Source organism: Parus major, chromosome 1 (genome assembly GCF_001522545.3).
Source record: "Parus major isolate Abel chromosome 1, Parus_major1.1, whole genome shotgun sequence".
Taxonomy (NCBI): Eukaryota; Metazoa; Chordata; class Aves; order Passeriformes; family Paridae; genus Parus; species Parus major.
In genome coordinates, this window is record NC_031768.1 from 58642030 (window position 1) to 58664310 (window position 22281).

A 22281-nucleotide genomic window follows, 5' to 3' on the forward strand; every position below is an offset into this window, starting at 1 on the left:
TTTCTTTTTATGTATAGTTAATGGCTGAATGGATAAAATAATTGAAAATTCAATAATACTGGAATGGAACAACACCAGCAGATGTAAATGTCATGCCAGTGAATTGCAGCAGTTTCATTTATTTTTCTTTTAAGTATCACCTATGCAGACAAAAGGTAGCAGAATTTTGCTAACTCTGAATACTTCAACAAGCAATTTTTATTAGCACTGGTTTGCTGGGACAATTATTTTTCAGATTTACCATATGCTTAGAAACTGCATTATATTAGTACACCATAGAATCCTCTGAAGAGAATCTTCTGGATGTACTTTTCTGGTTTTCCTTTGAGCTTTAGATAGTTCCCTTAGTGACTTGTCAGACTTTTCTCCTTCCCATTCCCATATCTATGGAAGGTAATTTTACAAGTCTCAAGGTAATTTTCCAGCCAACAAATCGTCTCTACTCTGAAAGCACCTCTATAAACTAGAAGTTAGACAACCAAATACCTATATAAGAATTGAAGATATATTTACAAATAAATAAACAGTAAATCAAAGAGCCTTGACATAAAATCAGAGGGAGGATGAGGAAAAAAATGAAGAGAAAAACTTTTGGACAATGATACATTCTTCAATATGATAAATTATAAAGAGATGGGAGAGCCATGGGTAAGTCATCCCTCTGAGGACTGGAGGAATTCTTGACATTAGAAACTATTGGAAAGGTAGATTTAAGTAGCAGAATCCAAAACTGGATGGATTAGGAATCTGAGAAACTGAAGAACGCTCAGCAGGAAATATTTAGTTTGTCTGGAGTGAGAAGGAAGACAAGAAAAACAAGTACTAAAAGCAGACAAAGGACTTGAGCAAACCTGAAATCCACACTAGCTTTGCCAAGCTTGTCTGACAGTAATTTCTACAATGAGTTTTCTATTACTGTTGTGATGGGTATTTTTCAAATATATAAATTTTCCTTGCTTAAAAGTTGACCTGTCCCCTCCTGAATATTTTCCATTTGAATTTAATTGCAGACTTCTATGAACCTTGTTTCTTTCAACAAGTTTTGATTAACCACCGCTTCTTGACAGAAATCTGTGCTCCTCCTAGCCATACATGCACTGAAAGGCTCTATTCATTACTGCATCATTGTGCAGATTCCATACTGCCTGGTGTGCATATCATGGCTTTGTGAAACAACACACAAATTCAGTCTTGCAGCCTTCAGCTCCAGCTATGAGGCACAGGTCAGAGCAGAATAGCTGGAAAACTGAATTTTTCCCTCTGAAAGTTCCTTTTGATTTCCAAAAGAACCACTATTTCCAAAACATTCAAGGCACAAGTTTCAATTGTAATTGTCATTGTCTAATCTTGTTTACACATACTGGTGATTCACAATCACAGTGTGAAAGCACTCCCCCATTCCTTGGTTGAGCAGCTTTTTCTTCAAAGTCTTCACCACACATGAAGCACAACTGCCATCCTCTCCTGGAATAGATGATTCCTATTTTGTACTCTTTAGAGTCCTAATTTTTAGTAATTATCAATTTTCTTAGTCTCTGGTTACAAATATTTTTGTTCTCTCATTTTCTTTCTATATTCTCAGTCACTTATAGCAATAGGAAATGGGTACATTCATAAAGACTTTGTGATGCAGGCTCTGTAGGTCTTCCAAATTCAATGAAACAAACAAAAATTTTGCATGAGAAGAATATGAACAGTTCAGGTCAGAAAGATATCAAAGGAATGTGCTTTTCTTAAGGGGCAATGGCATGAAAGGAGTGCTTAAGAAAAGGGAAATTAAGAAGCAACAACAAATGCCACGACCTGTTAATGCTTTGAGTTAATTTTCTGGTTCTGCCTCTTATACATCCATTAACTCCTGACAGTAAGGATAACCAGGCAGGAATGGAACTCAACACTGATTTTACTTTCAGTGAGAGATACATGGTATATGAAATTGCTCTAGATCAGTTCCTTCCGAAAAATATGAATGTGTGCCAAAATGGTTTTTACATGGCTACACTTTTTTTTTTTTTTTTTTCCTGACAACACCAGGATTCTATGAGTGAAATGCATAGGAAAACTGACACAAGCTCATTCAGTCTGGAAACTAAGTGATCTTATTATCCTTCACGAAGAAGATAAAAACGCTCAAAAAAGTCCATTACATGATTTACTGCTCTCAACAACACAGAGAAACCAAGTGTTTCACATCTCTGCCACATTTATGCCAAACAGACATTAAACACACCAATCTGTAATAGTGGCCACTGTGAAGATGAGTCAAAGGCTGGTAGTTTTGTCTAGACTTCAGCTGGTCAGACAAACTATGGTATATTGTGTACTAAACAAATTTTAACTATTTTGGAAGTGGATGTAGAATCACATTCATGCCAGTTAAGTAAATGTGGAATTGAATTTTATTGAATTCTGATGTGAATTCATCTAATTTAATAACATTAACCCCTGGAGAGTAAGAAGCACTGGCATACTTTTGACACTTTTGTAATCCCTCAGTAAGAGACAGAGGCTGTATTTGTTGAGGATCACACAGCTGACCCAGATACACTGTGAATTGCCCCCACAAGACACTGTCACAGCTATGGGAAGAAAAGAGCTTGCATGAACCCATTAGAAAATAACCCACAATAAAAGCGTGGGAATTATATAGACAGAAGCTGTACTCTATTATTAAAATTATTGATGTTCCATGCATATCCATATTTCATTCTAACATATGAGTTATTTTCACAATACAGTATTTCCCTTTTGATTTCACAATTAGTTTTTTTCTAATGCATTGCAAAAAAATCTCTCTGGCTCTCTGAATAAAACTGACCAAAAGCATTATCAAATTTAGCTTCATCTGATTTCGTGCAGGTGACCTTAGTGACATTTTAGCATCCAGTAATCTTAATCCTACACTGCAGCAAAACTGAGAAGAAAAAAAAATCTTTAAAAAGAAGATTCACCATTTAAGTAAGAGTCACAAGCAGGACAACTGTGCACTTCTGTATCTTAGCAAGTACATCTCCATTGAATGTATAATAGCCCTATTATAAACATGTTTATAATAGTATCCAGTATAATAAGTAAAAGAGACTTAGCAAAGTCAGCTGAAATTAATATTTCGGTAGATCTATTATCCAGTCATTCATGTTTTAGAGTATTAACAACCAAGTATTTTAAGTCATACATCAGCTCTTTATTCTTCAAGTCTGTTACAACTAACTAAAGACTAAAATTCCTCAAGTTGTATTTATTGTGAAAACAGGGAAAGAGAGGGAATTTCATCTCCTTCTGTCTTGTCCCACTTGAAATTTTTATTCCTGGCAGCTTTATGCAAGAGATTGAGCCAATAGCTTTCAGTGTCCAAACCTCTAGTTGTGTAAAAAGCTGACTCTCTAAAACAAGGGTCAGAACATGTACTCAGATTTAGCTGCTGGCAGAAAGAGAATTCATGATTACAGGTTAGGAAATATCTTTTAGAATTTGTAAGCAGATGTCAGACAAGCTTGAACATATTTCCAGCTTTGAGTAGAAAAGTAATCAACAAGTGACAGCTTCCAGTAAAATGTGAAGGGCTTTTTCCTTAATGCTGACTGGGATGCAGATAATTTTTTTGGTTGTAGATATTCCTGCCATCCTGCCCTGTAACTGACACTGCAACACTGCAAATTGGCCAGAGAGTGGATGGTCTTTAAATAAAGCAGTTTACTTTTGTATCCTGACAGGGTTAACTTCATTAAAATTCCTGAAGGGCACAGGAGGTGTCAGTGCCTCCCATTCAGGATTGCTTGCCAGAAAGCTCCTTTGTGGGGCTCACAGCAACAAAAGCAAGTTTCTGCCTCAGGAATGGCAAAGAAACTCTGGTTTCCAATGGGAGTGAGCTGCCTCATGTACAGGGGAGCAGACCTTTCACCTCTTAGTTTTAATTACCTGTGGCCCTGACAGAGTGAACTCATATCTAATTCTCTCACATAAAACACAATGCTTATTTTAATACTCCAGGTAGTACAGAAAGGTAGAAAAAACAGAAAAACCCACTTTGATTCCAGGCTAACATCCTGAAGGTGTAAAGAGATTAAATTTTTACTTTAAAAATAGTCTATATTTCCATTCTTCAAACCTCCCCAAATCAAGTATTTCTTATCCTTTTGGGAATGTTTAAGCAGAGCTGGGCATTCCTTACAGGCTTTTCCATCTTCATAATAGAAATAAATGGAATTCCTCCTTGTTGCATGTGGTGACAAGTAATCAACCTCTCTACTAAGCTCTTTTCAGCATTCACTGGATCATTCCACATAGGACACAAATACTAAAGATGCAACCAGCATGATTTCATGTGTCACAACTGAATAAATGCATAAAATTATACAAGCAAACAGGAACACAGCTGCAGTATTTACAGATGTAAAGAATATTTATGGAGGAAAATATTTAAAAAGAAAATTTTAGGGTACCAAATATTGTTTTCACAAGCACATATTCTACTATTAGTGATAATACTGCATTACTAGTTGTTTTTTACTGTTGATCAGAAGAGAATAGGGAAAAGAATGTCTGCACTAAGATTTGAGGTAGAATAAAATTCATACAATTCAGGTGCTTAGTTCAATGTAAATTAAGAAAGCATGCATTAGCTTAATTAGTTGCAAGATTAGACAGTCCTGGAAAGTAGGCAGATGTAGGCTGGCAAGATCCCATTCTTCATTTACATTTTTTTTATCATAAAGGAAACAACTCTTTCAAGATCCAAATGAGAATATATCTGCTCTTATCAAAACATGTCTGAGATGTGGAAGGAAAGAGTTAATCTGATATTTTGCCTTTTCATTAACATAAAACGTATTAAACAGGACAGTTTCCAGTCAGTGAAGAATATGGGTTACTTTGCATAGGAGGCACTAAATTATTGCTGTAAAATATTAGTTATATGAATATAAACCTACTAGAAAGACTACTAAGTTAAAGTATTTTAGCTCACTTTATCATGTGCTGTAGACAAAGATTGAGCATGTATCAGAAGAATACTGCAGGAGAAGAAGGGAAAACTTTGTAGATTTTTGCCCTATGGGTGATTTGGGAGATGGTAATTTCTTTATCAAAATCAATACAAAACATGCTTTCAGTCTTATACATTATTATGAAAAAAGATTTAACGAAACACAACTGTATTCCATGTGAAAAATGCATTAAGTAATCCATCCCACAGTGGCACAAAGGATTAGGAAATGTATTCCATGGAATGCAGAATGTACTTCTGCAGATGTGCAAAAGATTGATGTTTCCCTGAAACAAAATAATTGCTTTTCTTTTATTCCTGAGCTACTCCAACCTTAAACCCTCAATATTATTCTAGGCTGCATTTAACAGGTCACAAGAACATACATTCTAACACATTCTTTATCAGCAGCATGAATATATGCATTACATTCTCAAAAAGCAAAGAAGCTCCACATCAGGGAGATCACAGGCTAACCTGCCTGTTCCATTGCGGCTTTAAACTCTACCGTGAAACTGATTCTACTAAAGAGAGAAAGAAAAATTTTTATAATCTAATAATAATTGGTGTAATAATCTTACACCAACTAGTGAGAGAAAGGCATAAACAGGCAAAACCCCCTCTAATGGCTTCTATTTTGTTCACTTGTATCATAGAATGTGCAGCTTTTTCTTACATACTAAAAATTAATAGCATAATTTCTGTTCACAACAACAGCACAAAACTGAGTCCACTAATAATTTTTCCACAGAAAAGATATTCAGTCTTAGACAAGACAATAAAAATGTGTGATATGAATTCTGTTTCTTCAATGGTATCCTGAAATGAAAAAAACGTTTATCGCACTGCAGTACGAAACTTTAAATATATTTTATTTTTTTCATTTGACTTCATTTTGATTTTCTATCTTGTCTGTAAAACTTTGCAAGAGTTCAAACTGAGCTAATGAAGCTTCATGCATCATCTGACTCCTGTGAACATTTAATTCTAAAAGTAGCATTTAAAATTCATGCAGGCATTAAGCTTTTGTCTCGAATACCAGAATTGTTGAAAGCATCATAACTGATGACATTTTAGAAAAGTGAATCTGGATGGGGAAGAGGTGGAGATTTGGAGTGAAACTTAGAAAAAGCTGTATCTGACTTACAAATGAAATTTATATACACCAACTAAAAAACAAACACACTTTACAAAATGCTGCTTTTTTGGGCTCTTTTTTGAAATAAATCCTGTCACTTAAGAACCAACTCAAAAACTCTACACAGCAGATGCATTAGAATATTTTGCCCACAAATATTCACTGTGTGGCTTAAAAGCTGGAAAACTAAATATAGTAATAAGATTTATACCATCTAATGGATCTTCTGTTATGTAAGCACCTATGTAAAGTCCATTTTTCCTCTGTCTTTAATAAAAATTCCCTAGTCAATTCTGTTCAACTCTAAGATGTTAAGTCATCATCTTTTTAGTATTCTAACCCACTATGAAATATTATCAGAGGAGACAGATAATATCTAGCTTAGTCATGACTACTACATACCTCCTAGATCAATGAACTCAGAAAACACTAATTTGGTTTCTTCTGGAGTAGTGTGAATAATCAACAGCTAGAAAGATTGGATAAGTGAACACAATATTTCAGCTTGGAATAGTCCAGACTGAAAACCATAGGGTAAAAAGAAAGTTGAAAAAAATTATATGCAGAAGGAGAAAAGCCTGATTTTCTGTATACCTAGGACCTTGTCAACACTACCCTTAAGAAGCAGAGGCAGAAGTTTTTTAATATCTACTACACTGTTTTATTTTCTAAAGGAAAGCCTCTTAGAATTTGTATTACTGAAACATATCAGATTATTTTAATTTTCCCTATGTTTGACCTTTCACTAATCAGGGAATCACTTTCTTAAAGACATAATTATTAGTATACATTTGTCTTCCTGGGACAGCAGGATTTCACTGGTGTTAGGAGCTCCAACCTTTATGTCAGCAATGTGCACTGCTGCAGACTTCTTGAGATCTTCAAAAAAGTGTGTTGAGGTAATAATATTTTCTCCCTGAGAACTTTGGGCTTCCACAGAAAGGTTAGAGGAAGAAAAGGGACTTTTGTGCTGGATCAGTCTGCTCTAACAGAAAGTTAAGGTTATTTCCCTCCTTTTTGTCCATTTGCTCTAATTAGACTGGAAGATCTCCTTAGGAAAGATAATGTATTTTAGACGTGTTTGTACACTGCTTCTGTATAAGGGCCTCATCCAAGCTGAGAAAATTTATAGAAAAGGTGTCTGACAGAGAACCAATGATCTTTATCTGAGTTGCTTTATCCCGTCAATGCTTGTAGAGATATGCATTTATTTAGCTCTGTGAGTTCACAGCTTTCCAGTCTCATGTTTCCCCATACTCAGACGCCTTCATTCAAGGGCTGGTACACAGCTGCTAGTCCTCAGCTGAATAAATAATACGGTCCAGGAAGAGGTCACAGACCTAAACTATGGATTTGGGGCTCATGGATCTCAGAACTGGAAATGCTATCAAACTATACCTTGGAATCCACCTACTGACTAGATAACTCTGCAATCTGCAGTATTTCAAGATTTTCAGGATACTGTGCAGGTCTGCTGAATGCCATCATATGGTTATTCCAAACTTACAGTAACACTCCACTCGATGTATTTCTCGTAATTCTTGGGGTTTGCACTGAAAGTATTGAAAAGCTGAAGGAAATGACTGTGACTAGCCCACTGATGCCCTCGTGTGGTCAGAAAGACTGCTTGGTGCAAAGTAGAAAATGGCAAGCGGGAGGGTAGCGGGGAGAAGAACCGGCCACTCTTGCTAAAGGTCATGCTTTTGTCTCGATTAAAGAACTGCAGCTTTTCCCAGCTCAGTCTTAACATCAGGAAAAGGCTGGATTTTTGTTACGTTATAAAGTACAATGTCACTTTTTAAAAAGGGAGAAAACCCCCAAATTATCTGTATAGATTAAAGTAGATTCTGAGCAGTAAACATAAGCAAGCTGTAATCACTGAAAATCCTGAACTAATTATTCTTTAGATAAACATCCAACCTAAAAAAATAAATATCATCAGGTGGACTTGCATTAACCTGAACTTTAAAGTACAGCTTCAGAAAAAAACAAGAGAAAAAAAGGATGTACTCAATAAAATAGAAAAATATAAGTTCACTTAAGGGGTGAATACTTAATGTAGAGTTCTACATGATTAGCTGCATGGAATACAAATGGGATAAATGAGACTATTCAAGGAAGGGAATAAGACGATCATTATCCAAATTGACTTTCAATTCTTGCTCATTATGAAATACAGTCCCTGTGGGACTGACTACAAGTCAAGTCATGATGATCTTTTCAGGTAATTCTAATTCAAGAGAACCAGTGTCGAGGTAGGACAACAGGAAAAAAAAAATGAGCACCTCTGTGTGTGTGTGTGTGTGCAGATATATACATGTACCTGTGTGTCAATACATAAGATACACACACTCAGCTGCATTTGCACACCCTCACCTAATTTAATGTGATTGGTTTCTTTTAACTTTAACAGTAAATGTAAGATTTTTTGCATTATGAATACTCCAGGAATGTACTCAACTTTGACTCCAGTTCAACCTTTATGTCAGGTGAAGTCACAAAAGCAAAGTGAGGAAAAAATGTAAGAAAATGTTTCCAGGCTGATCCTTTTCTTTGGAAGGGCCTGGTTTCATACTAAGGTGTCAGTGTCTCTCTCACACACTTCCTTTGGATTGACACACCTACAAAGAAGTATGTAATTTTTTAAGCTGAGTGTTGCCCATCAGTCTTCAGACTAGAGAGCTGGCATGATGTAGATGTTGTATTATTCAGGTTCTACACAGCACATGCACTTGCTCATGGCTAAATGTACTTTATCTATTTTTAAACAGCTGGTGCACACTCAATTCACATGTACTGTATCTTTGCTCTGCTCAGTCCTACACTATATGATCTTGACACCATATTGGCTGAACCTGAATCATCTAAGAAACAAAACTGTGTTTCCTAGGGTTATAGAAGACATGACCTGAGTCAAATGTTTCAGCTTTTTAAGTTTCTGAGGAAAAACACACATTACACAGAACACTTATGTTACAGTGGGGCTCTGTCAGAGACCAAAGAGAAATAAGCAATATCCATCCTTGAAGAAGAAGAGTACTGTAGAACAAGCAGGCCTTGACCTTTAAGATCTGGGATGTACCAGGAAATTGTGACCTTGTTTTAGGACAGTAGAATGACAGGAAAATGGAATTAAGTCTCTTTTTTTTTTCTTGCTGACTATTCACTTAGATGTAAATATGAATTAATTTCTAACTAAGTACCCGAATGTTTATGAGGAAGGCTTCCTATACTGAAAATGAGAGAGAACAGTCCATAGGAAACAAAAATAGTTGTAATCACAACTACTTGACTCATTAGGCCCTTATACATAGCCACAAACAGAAGGCACTACTGCAAATTCAAAAACACACTTCATGCATGTAGGAGATGATATAACTACTGCAGGTTCCACAAATATATTAAACAACAGACACAAAAAAATCCCTCACCCGAATAAACCCCTAAAAAGTCTTAGCTTACAAGAATTATTATTTTTTTAATCAATTAGATCACTTATTTAGAAGATCTTGGTACTGAAACAAGAGTATCTTCAGCTTCAGCATGTCACTTTGCATGGTGATATTACCTAGACCAAAACTACACCTGGATTTCAAAAAAATGTTATGAATTCGATTTAGAATTCAGATATATATAAGCATAAACGAGATGACAAAGCTTTTGCAATCTTTGACTAAGTACATTTTTATGCACTCTACAGGTCTGGGTATGTCCTGGGACTTCTGAAAACAATTCCGAGTACATAACATGAAACATTTTGGACAACAGTTTACAGCAGGAAAACATTAAGTGAATACAGAACTAAATCTTTTTGCTAATAATCACAGATAAATTCCTTAACATCTATTGAAATACCTCTAAATGATGCATCTTTTAATTATTTTTATCAAAGCATCGTACTTTATCTAAATGAGACATACCACTAAATAATGCTTACTTAAAGACAATATCTGAACTATATCAGAATGTAATCAGTGTTCTATTTAATTTCCATCAATAACCCTTGAATGAAAAAAGTAACATAAGCTTATCAGTGTCTTCCTATTGCCATGAAACTTTTAGGGCAAGATTTAAAAAGAAATTGTTTTTCAAATTCTCTTCAGGTATTTGATAATGAAGGGAAATTTTTGTCAGAGACACCAAACAGTGAAAAAAGTCAATGGTTTTTGGAGTAGAGTTCACACCTTTAGGAAATACAGTATTTTGTCAAGATTTTATATTTTGGACACTCCAATTTAATAATTCCAGAATACTGTAGTATTATTTTGAGTTTAAAACTTCAATAAATGACAAAAAATCCTGACCTGACTGTATAAATGCCAGCTTTTGTAAACACATACTATATTTTGATAAACTAATTTAGTGAAGCCTCAAGACTTCAGCAGTTTCTACTCTGCTGAGTACATCAACAATACAAAACAAATGTTGACTGTTTTGAAGATTGCCACAAATTTTATCAAGGGAGCCTAATTACTGATTACAAGTGGAACAGCTGTTTGTTTTCCTCTGTTTCATTGCTTATGTATATCCAGCCTCCTTCTCAGAGCTAACACGTCTGTGAAAGCAAAAATGCAGCCCAGAAAGATAGTACCAATAGTTCCATCCAAAGCCTGGTGGAAGATTTGATTCCAGTTCTTTGAAACTATATTTGTATTGAATGACCTTTAATGTTTTTTTCTCTAAAGGGTCAGAAAAATTCAAAGAGATTGTGTGTGCTTCTGCAGGTCAGTGGTTCCCAACCACATAAACACAGGTCATGGTCTAAGAACATCACACGAAGGGATAATAAGCTTTGCTAAGCCTGTGGCAGTTTTGTGGGATGCAGCGATGGCAGTTTTAAGGGAAGGGGTAATTGAAGGTAGGTGGGTGTAACACTGACAATTCTCTTAAAGTGAGTTTCTGCTACAAGATGATTGGAAATTATGGGTTTAGTCGAAGAACTAGAGAAACCTCATTAGACTCCAAATTACTTAACATGAGCATGCGCACAAAACATTACACAAAAGGAGGTCATTTTTATACACTTGAAAGATCAGATCAATACATGTCTACAAAACATGTCCAATTTTGCAAAAACAGGTATCAGGAAATACTTAGCTGCAGCATTCTTAGCAAAGTAATTGACCCTGGATCAGGAGACATGTTTTTTCTATGTTCAATTACACAAGAAAGCTACATGAACGTATTTTTAAGGTAATAGGATCCTTTCATTTCCAGAAAAGAATGCCTTAATAAAGTACTGCTTTTATGTCTAGGCCTACTGAGAAATTAAGTAGGAAAGGTGAAGGCCATCATATCCAATCAGCAAAGTACAGAGTTTACACAGCAGCTACATATCTATTATCTTATTTGAGATTACATAAAATTAAGGATCTAATTTATTTCTTATTGCTCTGCAATGCCAGTGTAAACAAAGCTTCTTAGGTCTTGTTATCTTTCTATTCAAAGCAAAGCAAAAAAGTAAAGCAGGGAAACAGAAGTTAGTGATAATCATGCAATTCAGAATATCACATAGGAGGCTTTGTTCCAGCCCTTTAGAACAAATCAAAGAGCATGTTATTTCAGTTCTGACAAGCCACTGGTTTGACACAGGAGAAAAGAAACATATTCTAAGGAGACTGTACCCTGGAGTATGCCTACTAGTGAGGCAGGCTGTCAGTGGAGAGAAAGCCTTCAACAGCTTTTGAAAACTGCTTTGTGACTGTGGGAAAGCTTCTTAGTCTTCTTTAAAATGGCTACTCGAGATTTCTAGTTAATTGACTTAAATTTTCTTACGGTGTGTACTTTCCAAACCAGTATTGTCTAATAATTTGTTGGCTATTATTGACAATACAGTAATATTGCTGAATAAAATAACAAATTATTAAAAAAAAAAAAAAAAAAGGAGAAAGGAAAAAAATAACTATTAAAACTAGTCAAACTCCCTGGGCTGGTGTAAACTGGCTATATCTGACCATAAGATGGTGCTAGTGCTACTGCACTGGCAACGACCATGGCACTGACAAAGCCACAAGTATCGAGCACAAAGGTCTTTTTCTCATGACTTTCATGAATGGCATTTGCTGAGGTCCTGTAACAAGAACACCTCAGTTCTTGCCCAAGTCTCTGTAACCACCGAATGTCTTGCAGAAAGGGAGCTAAGAGTGGGAAAAGAAAGTAAAAGATGTTTTGGCCTAGTATATCTAATTCACAAAAAAACCCAACCAAAACCAGAGAGAGATCTAATTAAGAATACTCATTCTGTTTTCCCATTCTAATGAAAGATGCAACTGAACAGTCCTGAATGTTCCCTCTGTGTTGCACTGGTGACCACACGTATTGGCCAGTACATTAACACTCGTATATACACACATACATGCACACACACCATACATGCATATGCTATGTATTCTCAGCATCTACCTAAACATTCCACATGACAACATGGCTGTATGGAGAACCTTGCAACTCTGCTCAGCTGGGAAATATCAAGAATATCCATCAAGAATAGCCAAAGGCTCTACTGTGAATTCAAGGCATTTTTCACCTAGGTTTCAAGTTTCTTTTTCAAAGTAAAACTCAATTTTTTTTTTCCAAGAACTTGAACTCTTGAAAAGTATATAATTTTCTTAAAAATTAATTTCATTATTCTACATTCTGAAAGTTACAGTTAAATATCAGTAGGAGATAAAGAATTTATTTGCATTTAATTGCACTGGAATTTGGCAAAAATACAAACAGCGTAAGACAAAGAGTCTGTCAGTCACCATAATTACAGGGTTACAAAATGTTTTTAAATTAAGCTACTGTGCCTCTTTTTTTCAGGGAAGAAGTCTATTAAATTTTTCTCACAGGTGTACTTCTATTTCACAGTGTTTTTCAACACAGCTCTCCCCTCAACTCCTTTCCCAGCTGAAAACTCTTCTATAGCTCATTTTGTTATGTTTTCCAGTTCAGCTTTGAGAAGTCCTACCTGCACAGGACGACCATCTTCTTGGCCAATCATGTTCCTCCAATCCTGCAGTGACTGCTGGAGGCTTTCCAGCCCAGTCTCCCAAAGCCTCACACCTCCTCCCATGTCCACAGTAACCAAACCTACTTTGCCCAGCGGTGCCAGCAAGGCATCAGCATCTGAGATCTTGGAGAGCCAAGATGTATACGGAGAGAGAGATTGTGACCTGAAAAACAAGAATTAATGTGATTTTTCTTGAAGCTGCAATTAAAATTTCTTCAGTTAAGGTGACAATTAAATGAAATTACACCCTCATTTCATCTGAGACTATAACCAAGCCCTGCAGACCCACTATTTTATCTGAATCTTTCCACCTACTGAAACTGGACATAACCAAAAGACACCTGAATGTATAAGAAGCAATATAAAAGACCAGACTGAAGGGCAATATGTTCCCAAAAACACTGCTGTAGATACACTGCTGTAGCTGATCTACCTAAAAGTAGTCTGTCTTTAGGAAGAAAACTAATAAGAATACAAAAAACGTAGAAATACTACAGAAAAATATAAAACTAAAAAAGAAATAGAGAAACTATGATCTGAGCACTGAGGAAAATACATTTCCATCAACTTAGAGTTACACCTTTCTCTAGTGTAAAATATTAAGATTTAAATACTCTTTAACAATGTTACAAGCTTTATGTACAGAGAATTATAGAAGTTTTTTAAAGAGTCAGCTTGCTGACAAAAATTTCCTGCTGAAAGACAGGGCCTAATAAGTACATAATGAGAAGGGAAATTTAGAGAGTGTACGGAAGAATCTATGCATTTGTCAGTACTATTAATTACATGCATAAATGACTTGACAACCTGCACTAATGGCAAAATTAATAATTTTTTAAAAATATAAGGAGCAACACATATGCTTCTACCTATGACTGAAACCACCATGTACTAACTCAACAGAAAGAGTTATCTCAGCATTTGACCAAGCTAGTTTTGTCAGAAGGAAGAAAGGCTGTTAGATTTTAACAGAGAACTATTCATACATATATGATGAAAACTTACTTTACTCATCAGCTCTTACAGAAGTACATTTTTAAATCTGGACGTCTGCTCAGATCTGCCATACACAGTTTAAATCCTATTGCTAGCTTAAGGGTCCTAATGTTGAAATACAGCTTTTTAATTTCTGTAATCTACTATAAAATCTGAAAAATAAATTACTGAAAAATAAAGTAATTCCTTACTATTTTTAAGGTAATGTCATTCATTTTTGAATGACTGTGTAAAATGTAGGCCAATGGACCAATTATAAATGGTGAACAGTGCAAAAATAATTGTCTATTAATTAAATTTTCCCCCAGATTATTAATGAACCAGGATGAATTTAAATAAGTACTGTCCAAATCAACATTGAGAAAATAGTATAAAAAAAAAAAATTTCATGTGTGAGTCTCATACAGGTACTACTTAAACATGCAAAGTGGAGAGAGTGCAATTTAAAACAAAAATGTTTATTATTATTATTACAGAAGAAAATGACAATTTGGGACCGAAATATATCTTTATACAATAAAACATTTGCAAATACTCTCTAAATTTGTGAGAGACAGATGTTAAAACCAAACAGAAGCCATAGAATCTGGCTATTTTAATTTATCATACAAGATACTTGTGTATCATGCAAGATACTTGGGAATATATACCTTCCAAAGGGACAACCACAGAAAAGCTCAGGCTATTTTTAAAGTGAACTTTATGTTGGACCAGAACTCTATTTCCAGTTTCCTAAGACCTAGCACTGGATCATTTTGCCTTTCTCAGATCCTAAAGACTGAGAAAAAGAAAAAGAAAATAAAGACTGCAAATGAAGAAGAGTTGAGAATAAAGTGGGTGGAAGAGGGGGAAGGAACAAAGGGAATGACAGTCAGAAGATAAAGCTACCTTTCATATTTACTAATTAATTGCTACATTTTCATCAGCATTACCTAGTAAAACACATAAATAATGTTGACAAAAATATACTGCGATTTTTGCATAATTTTACACTAGGTATGAATTAGTTTTACTTTCCATATCAAAGGAAATATTTGCTTATACTGAAGTAATAATAGACACTAAATTCTCTTTGCTCTTCCTCTAAGATGACCGTGCTCTAATCAATAAAAACAGTTACCTAGGAATTGCAATGTATTTGATTTTCTTTGAATTAAGATCTGTTACTTCCAAGTATCCAGAAGCTGGTGGAGGAGTGACATCTGAAAACAAACAAATGTTATTTTCCAGCTGCATGATTAACTGGTTATTGCATTCACATTTAGCAGATTAAATTTAAACATTTTATTATACAGTACCTGTCAGAAAATGATAAGCTTTCATATTCAATACAGGAATATAACTTGCAAATAAGGAATTGTTTTATTATTACCATAGTGAGTAATCAGACAGTCAGTTACAAAAGAACAATGTATTTGTATGGCAAATGTCAAAATCACACACAAATATAGCTCTGCTCACAAAAGCACTATTCAAGCTTTATGGCAATACCTAACTCACTGCTTTGATCTGTCACTAAAGATAATGTCAGTTGTATATTTGACTTTAAAAGCATATTGGGGAACATTTCAAAACATTGTGTTTATGATTTCCACTTGAAGACTTCTCAATAATACTAAGCTAAACACTCTTCCCTGAAACTGAACCACTCTTTTTCAAGGCAGATTCTCAGTATGCAAAGGTTTAATAATTTATAGACCCTATAATATCAAGCATTAAGTATTCTGTTTATGGACAGTTTAATTAATACAGCTAATATATGGTCCTTCCTTCAGAAATAAATCTGTGTTTGTATGCCTACGCTGGCTTTTGCCAATTTATGAGTACATGGTGCCTGGCTCAGAAGCGGCTTCCAGTTAGGAGCTGACTTTAATCTGCATGGAGAAAATTGAGACAGTTTTTCAGAAAAGAAACCACAGCCTGAAACACACTGCTCAGTGTGGATACAAAATGTCATTGTCACAAGATAAAAGCAAGTTGAGGTTTTCATCTGAAACAATGTGTCTTTCACCTCCTTGAAATGAAGGCATCTGACCTTACCTGTAGAAGTGCTGATGCTTTCATAGAGCACACACAGAAAAGACCAGTAAGATCAGCGGCATAAAGAGATCTAATACTCAAAGTAGCATACAGAATAACAGCAGCACTTTATGCATATCCAATGGATTTATATATCTATAGTATACATGCCTACAGTAGCACATGTATTGACTTTACTCATCTTCATAAAAATGGGAACATCAGAAACAGGGGAAAAAGCTCTGGAAAAATGCAGGTTTGTGGGCCAAAGACCACTTTTGGTTTCCCCTAGATTTTGTTGCTGTTTTAAAATATGCTCTCTTTTGTTAGTAACGAAGAACAAGATACACATTAAAAATTATGATGAAGATCTAGAACAAGGACAGATACTGAACTAGAAAAGGTGGAACTGTGGGATAAGAATTACAAATTAAGTGAATAAATTAGAGAAAGGACATAAAGCAAACAAATTAAAGACAATAAACAGAAAAAGGATGGCAGAGTAGGAAGCATACAAAAAGGCAATCAAATGTTTAAATGCTGCACAAAAACTGCTGGCTAGGCCCCAGACCTGCGGTCAAGAATCTTGATAATGAAACATGAGCATCAGACATGAAGAAGTACAGCTTGTTCTTCTTCTACCAAAACCTGACGGAGAAGAACAGCTCTGCACAGCTCCAGACATCAAACTTAAAGGAAAACAGGTACCATGCTTAGTTCTGGGCTCCTCAGTACAAGGGAGACATGGAGCTCCCAGAGTGGGTCCAGTGGAGGGCTATGAAGACGATCAGGAGATTGGAGCGACTCTCTTATGAGTAAAGGCTGAGGGACCAGGGCCTGCTCAGCCTCAAGAAAAGAAAACTGAGAAGGGACCTCAGCAATGTCTGTCAGTATCTAAAGAGAGGGTGTTAGAGGAGGGACCAGACTCTGCTTTGTGGTGCCAAGCAACAGGGCAAGAGGCAACAGATAGAAAATAATGCACAGAAAGTTGCACCTGAACATGAGAAAAATCTTTAGTGTGATTGTGACTGAGCACTGTAACTGGATGCCCAGAGAGGTTGTAGAGTTTCCTCCCCTGGATAGGAACTGTTTGGACACAATCCTGAGTAACATATTCTAGAGGACCCTGCTGAACAGGAGATTGGATCAGATGACCTCAAGTGGTCCCTTCCAATCTTACCCATTCCGTGATTCTGTGATATGAAATAGTCCTGAGGATGACAAGGTGGTCAGAACAGATGGGGTCTAAGGACAAATGCAAGGATTTTTTATTTTTTTTTTGTCTAAACAGAGGGTATTTAAAAAAACATATCCAATCCTACAGAGAAGATCATTATAAAGAGAGCAATATTATCCTGAGTGAAGGTGACATGAAGTATTCAGTCTTGTTTAGAGAAAGAAAAGATGGATACCACGGAAAGCTTCTCTTAATACAAGGAGAATGAAGCAATGCAATAGGCCAATTGTTTGACAAATACCAGTTAAGAGACTACATGTGTCATCCTGTCCTTATGTAAACAGGTGGACCAGATGATGTGCCAAGACTATTTTGGTAAAATTGTGTGTTACACTACATGTTGTTCCAGTTACTGTCATACTCACAGAGATGCACACTCAGTAATACGCTGTTACTTTATGTTCATCTATAGAAAGTGCTGAGAACCAAAGTAAATATTTGATCTTAAGCAGTGCCTCATCTCTACAGTCTTTTTTTTTAGAATAAACATTAATTCTTCTTTGCTGGATTTTGCCATGATCGCTTGTCTGAGTTTATAGTTTGTGTCCATACATCTATTTGGCAGTCTTTGGGGAAATTATTACTTGTTATAATTTCTTTTCAAATATAATTATGATTTGGTTTACAGTTCCAATAAAACATATAGGCAATTATTTCTCTGCTTATTGTTCCTGGAACAGCTTCAGTAATACATATCAGAGTATGCAAGAGTTTGGCTGAGTACTTGGAATTATTAATAGAAATGGAGGGCTGTATGCCAGAATTGACCAGTTGTCCAAGAAGATAGGAAAGAAAATCTGATAGATATGGAAACAAAATAAAAAATATAAAACACCTTCTCAAAGGCAACAGAAGACAATAGTGTAAGAACTTCAAGGACTGACACATACTTGATTTCATGTAGCAGGATGCCTCTGCTTCACTTTACCATCTCCCAGGGAAGAATGCAGCTTTCATAGGTAAGTAACTATGGGTTTCCAATACAGAAACAATGGAGCACAATTAGGAATAAGCAGCACTGAATTACAAGGGACCAAGACTGTTAAGTAGCAACTGGTAGCAGTTAAACATGAATTCAATCAAATAGCGAGTCAATTAGTGAGACTGAGAGGCAAACTCCAGAAGAAACAACAGCCCAGCAGAGAAGGTTGTATGAACATAATCTCAAATGGGCATCATAAGGGCTACTACCTTATTATCTCACCTTCCAAGTGAGCACAAAGATGCATGCTTCTCTTTTTCTATCTTCCCTTTTTCACTTGGAAATATTTTTCATTCGTGCCATAACAAGGGCAATACTAGGTCCTTCTAATCTTGTATCCTGTCTCCAAGAGTAGTTAGACACTTGAAATGTGTGAGAACAGACAAGTGTACATAGCATTTTCCATGAATCACCAACCAGTTCCAATCTAGGGGCTTCTTAAACTGAATCTGGTGTCTATGTATCATATATCTGTGTATTTAGTTAACTTTCCAGGAGTTTGTCCAGTTTTCTTTTGGATCCACATTTCAGCATTCACAACATCCTTTGGGAAGCTGTTTCACAGGGCAGCACCCTATAAAGAACTCTGTCTTGTTTGTTTTGATGAATCTCCTAATAGCTTCATTAGTTGCTCCCTAACTCTGGTAATGATGGCAAAATTGTTGTTTTTCTCCACATCTCCATGCCATACATATTTTTGTAGAACTCTACCATATGTCCTTCTCTGATCTTGTCTTCACACATTGGAGGATTGGCCAGTGTGATCTTGCTCATCCATATTGTCTTTTTCTGAACTCATCCTAGTTCAGCCTTCTCCCAACTTGAGAAAGAGGACCAAAACCGAACAGTGTTAAGGACAGCTTTGTACAACAGCACAAAGAGGTTCTCTGCTTTTTTCTGTTTCTTCCCTAGTAATTCTTAACACTTGATTTGCTTTTTTCAAGTACTACTGAGCTTTGAACTGCTGTCTTAATGAAACTATCTATCACGACAGCAAAATAATGCTTCTAAGATGTTTTCATCATACCCATCTTTTTTAATGTAGAATTAGGATTTTTTCTTCCTCCATATATTTATCTATACTGATTTTCACCTGTTATTTCTACTGCATTCAGAATTGTAGTCCTTCTTGTAATTCTTCATGGTAAATCCTTCCTACCATGAATAATAACCATTATCATCAGCACTGTTACCTCAGTGTTAATTTTTTAACTTTTTTCATGACATGCTGAGTAGCACAGGTTGCCATAGGATTTCCCTCATAGCTTCTCCTCCACTAGAAAATCCAGCCATTAACTAATAAATGGAAATGTCTTGAAAAAGTCCTGAAAAAGGCTACGGTACAGAAAACTTATAATCTTGCTCAGGTCCTATTTAATTGAATCAGTAAGGTTATATTAAACACAGTTCAGTTAGTCTTTGTAATTCATGAATTCAAACATCGCCCAGTAAAGAAAAACCAATGATCAAGATCTTCAAGGCATGAAATCTTTCAACTTAAATTGCCATGAAGCACTGTACAAACCTCATACAATTTTCTATACATTTAAAGCTATCAACCCCCATTCATATATTTCAACACAGTAGAGAAAAAATAAAACTGCTTAGTCAGACAGAAGCCAATTCTCAGGCTGATAATGCTCATGTTACTAGTACCCTGGATTCATGAAGAATGTCCCCTGGTTTTTAATTATAATAACCTAGCAATACAAGGTGTTACATAACCCAGCAACTTAAAAGGCTTTTAGAAATAGCAGTCAAGATCTCAATTTAGTTATCATTTGGAAGGGAAGGGAAGATACCTCACTCCCAAATTAGTAAACTAATTTTAACAAAAGCTCAGAAGATTTACCTTCTAAAACATCTACTTCAGATTCAGATTTTTTTTTATTATTTCTGTGAAGGCCTGAAAAAAAAGTGAGCCAGGCTGACCCTTCTGCAGTTTATAAACTAAGAGATTACACAGCCTGAAGTTGTATAATTAGTTCCAAGATTCTTACTCCAACTAATTTTATTAAGTTTAATCTTTTAAAGAGGTAATCTTTCCCTCAATTATAAAAGGAGGTAACTGAAATTTTCTACCTTGTTGATATACTTGACTTGGCTTTTTTAGTCAAGTAAATGTTTTATCCTCTTGGTAATAAATAAAGGGTTTCTCTACATAGGGAAGTTGATCTGTGCTAAATGAGGACAAGCAGATTAGATCATTCATTCTGTTTGAGTTAATTTGGAATAAAATGTTTATTCTAGGACAGAGAGTTCACACAGAGACTAAATCAGGAATAGCTTCTTGTGCTGATGAAATCAAGCCATTCTACCATACACAAATATTTTGGGCATTTTATTAAGTAAACTTTGGAGTTCCTAAAGGTAATTAACGCAAAACTCACAAATGCTGTTATTTAGCACTAATTAGTACATTTTTTGTTATTGCTTGAAGAAGCTGAAGCTATAATGATAACAGAAAGCTGGGTGTGGCAGCATAAAAAAGTCTGAAGACCTATAGTCTACACCTGCTTTATTAGCGTCAGAACGGAGGATGGTTTTGCTGCATGTCAACGTCATTCATGCAACATTCTCTTGGACAGGAGAAGAACTAAATAGTCTGGGTCTCTTCAATTTGGAGAGAAGGCAGGAGTGACTGAAGTTTGCCAAGTCATGAAAGTGATGGTTAAGTTGAATGCAGAACTGTAACTCTCTCAAGCCTGCAATGCTAGAATTAGGGGCACCTGATAAGTCTGGTAGGAGATCAGTTGATCACAAAAAATCATGAACTTGTGAGTTTGCTGTGGAAGGGCACAGGTTCAAAGAGACACGAAAAAACTTGTGGACAACAAATCTCCATAAAAGGAGATTTAAAGCCTGAGGCAGTGATGTCCTCTGCAACATCCCCAGCAAAACAAGTGCAAATATTGAGAAAGTATGAAGGGAAAGTGGACAGGCTCACATGCATTCCCAAAATAATCTCTCTTATTTTCCCTGCTGGAGATAGAATTCTGAGTTAGTCATACAACAGGTTTATCATTGCATTTCTGTGTGAGGCTGAGCAGAAGCTAGAAATACTGGTGAAGACCAACTGCTCAACTGGAATGATCATATTCTATTACTGGGTTTCCCCTGCAGACAGAGGGAAATCCCATCTACTGAGATATCCATAGTGTAGATACCCTGTTAATTCCTCAGAAGTATAATTCAGCATGCTAATAAGATTCAAATAATTTTAAAACTAAGTGCAACTACACTCATTCCTTTTCAAATACTTGCTCTGTGACTATTTAAGAACATTCTGGAAAAATTAATGAGTGATAGCAGATCACAAAACAAAAAACAAGTATGTTGCAGCACAAGTATATGAACCTCTTACCTTTTGGATAAATGTCTTTCAGAGGCACATCTCCGGGTGCTAAAATTCGGACTATTTGATTAGAAGCCAATAAAGTAACACAATTGGTTTGTTTTGCAGCTCCTGTTTTCCTCTGGGCTCCATAATAAAGTGGATCAGAAGGAGAAGCACGTTTGTGACTTAGAGAGGAGTTTCTTTTCCAGCTATACACTTCACTGGGAGACTGAAAAAGAGAAGGTGTCTACTGAAGAAAACCTTACTATTATTAAATCTAAGAACAAACACTTCTTGAAAAGTTCCACTTCTCATTTAATTTTGAATTGAATGTGGCTCTTGTGGTTACTTCTTATGCTACCACATGACAAGGAATGACCTGGACTATTTTGTCATCAAAAACTCCTATAGGGATGAAAACCAAGAGACCATCTACATGAGTTTTAGGCATCAAGTTGCTCTGAAAATCTGAAGTTGAATCAACTTTTTTTTTTTTTTTTTTTTTTTTAATTGAACCAGGAGCAGAAAGCATTGGAATAACATAATTTGGAACCAAACTATGTAAACAACTGTTAGGTATCCACTAATACAGAT

At 35.7% G+C, this 22281-nt stretch overlaps 1 protein-coding gene across 1 annotated transcript in view; it reads right to left on the minus strand.

The window, feature by feature from the left end:
* Positions 1 to 22281, minus strand: part of VWA8 (von Willebrand factor A domain containing 8) — a 179625-nt gene that overhangs the window by 25552 nt on the left and 131792 nt on the right. Inside the window, exons 35-37 of the mRNA XM_015633778.3 lie at positions 21715 to 21916; positions 15233 to 15314; positions 13075 to 13279 (exon numbers count right to left, since the gene is read on the minus strand). Coding sequence (XP_015489264.1) covers positions 13075 to 13279; positions 15233 to 15314; positions 21715 to 21916 — 489 coding nt within the window. The remainder of the gene's footprint in view (positions 1 to 13074; positions 13280 to 15232; positions 15315 to 21714; positions 21917 to 22281) is intronic.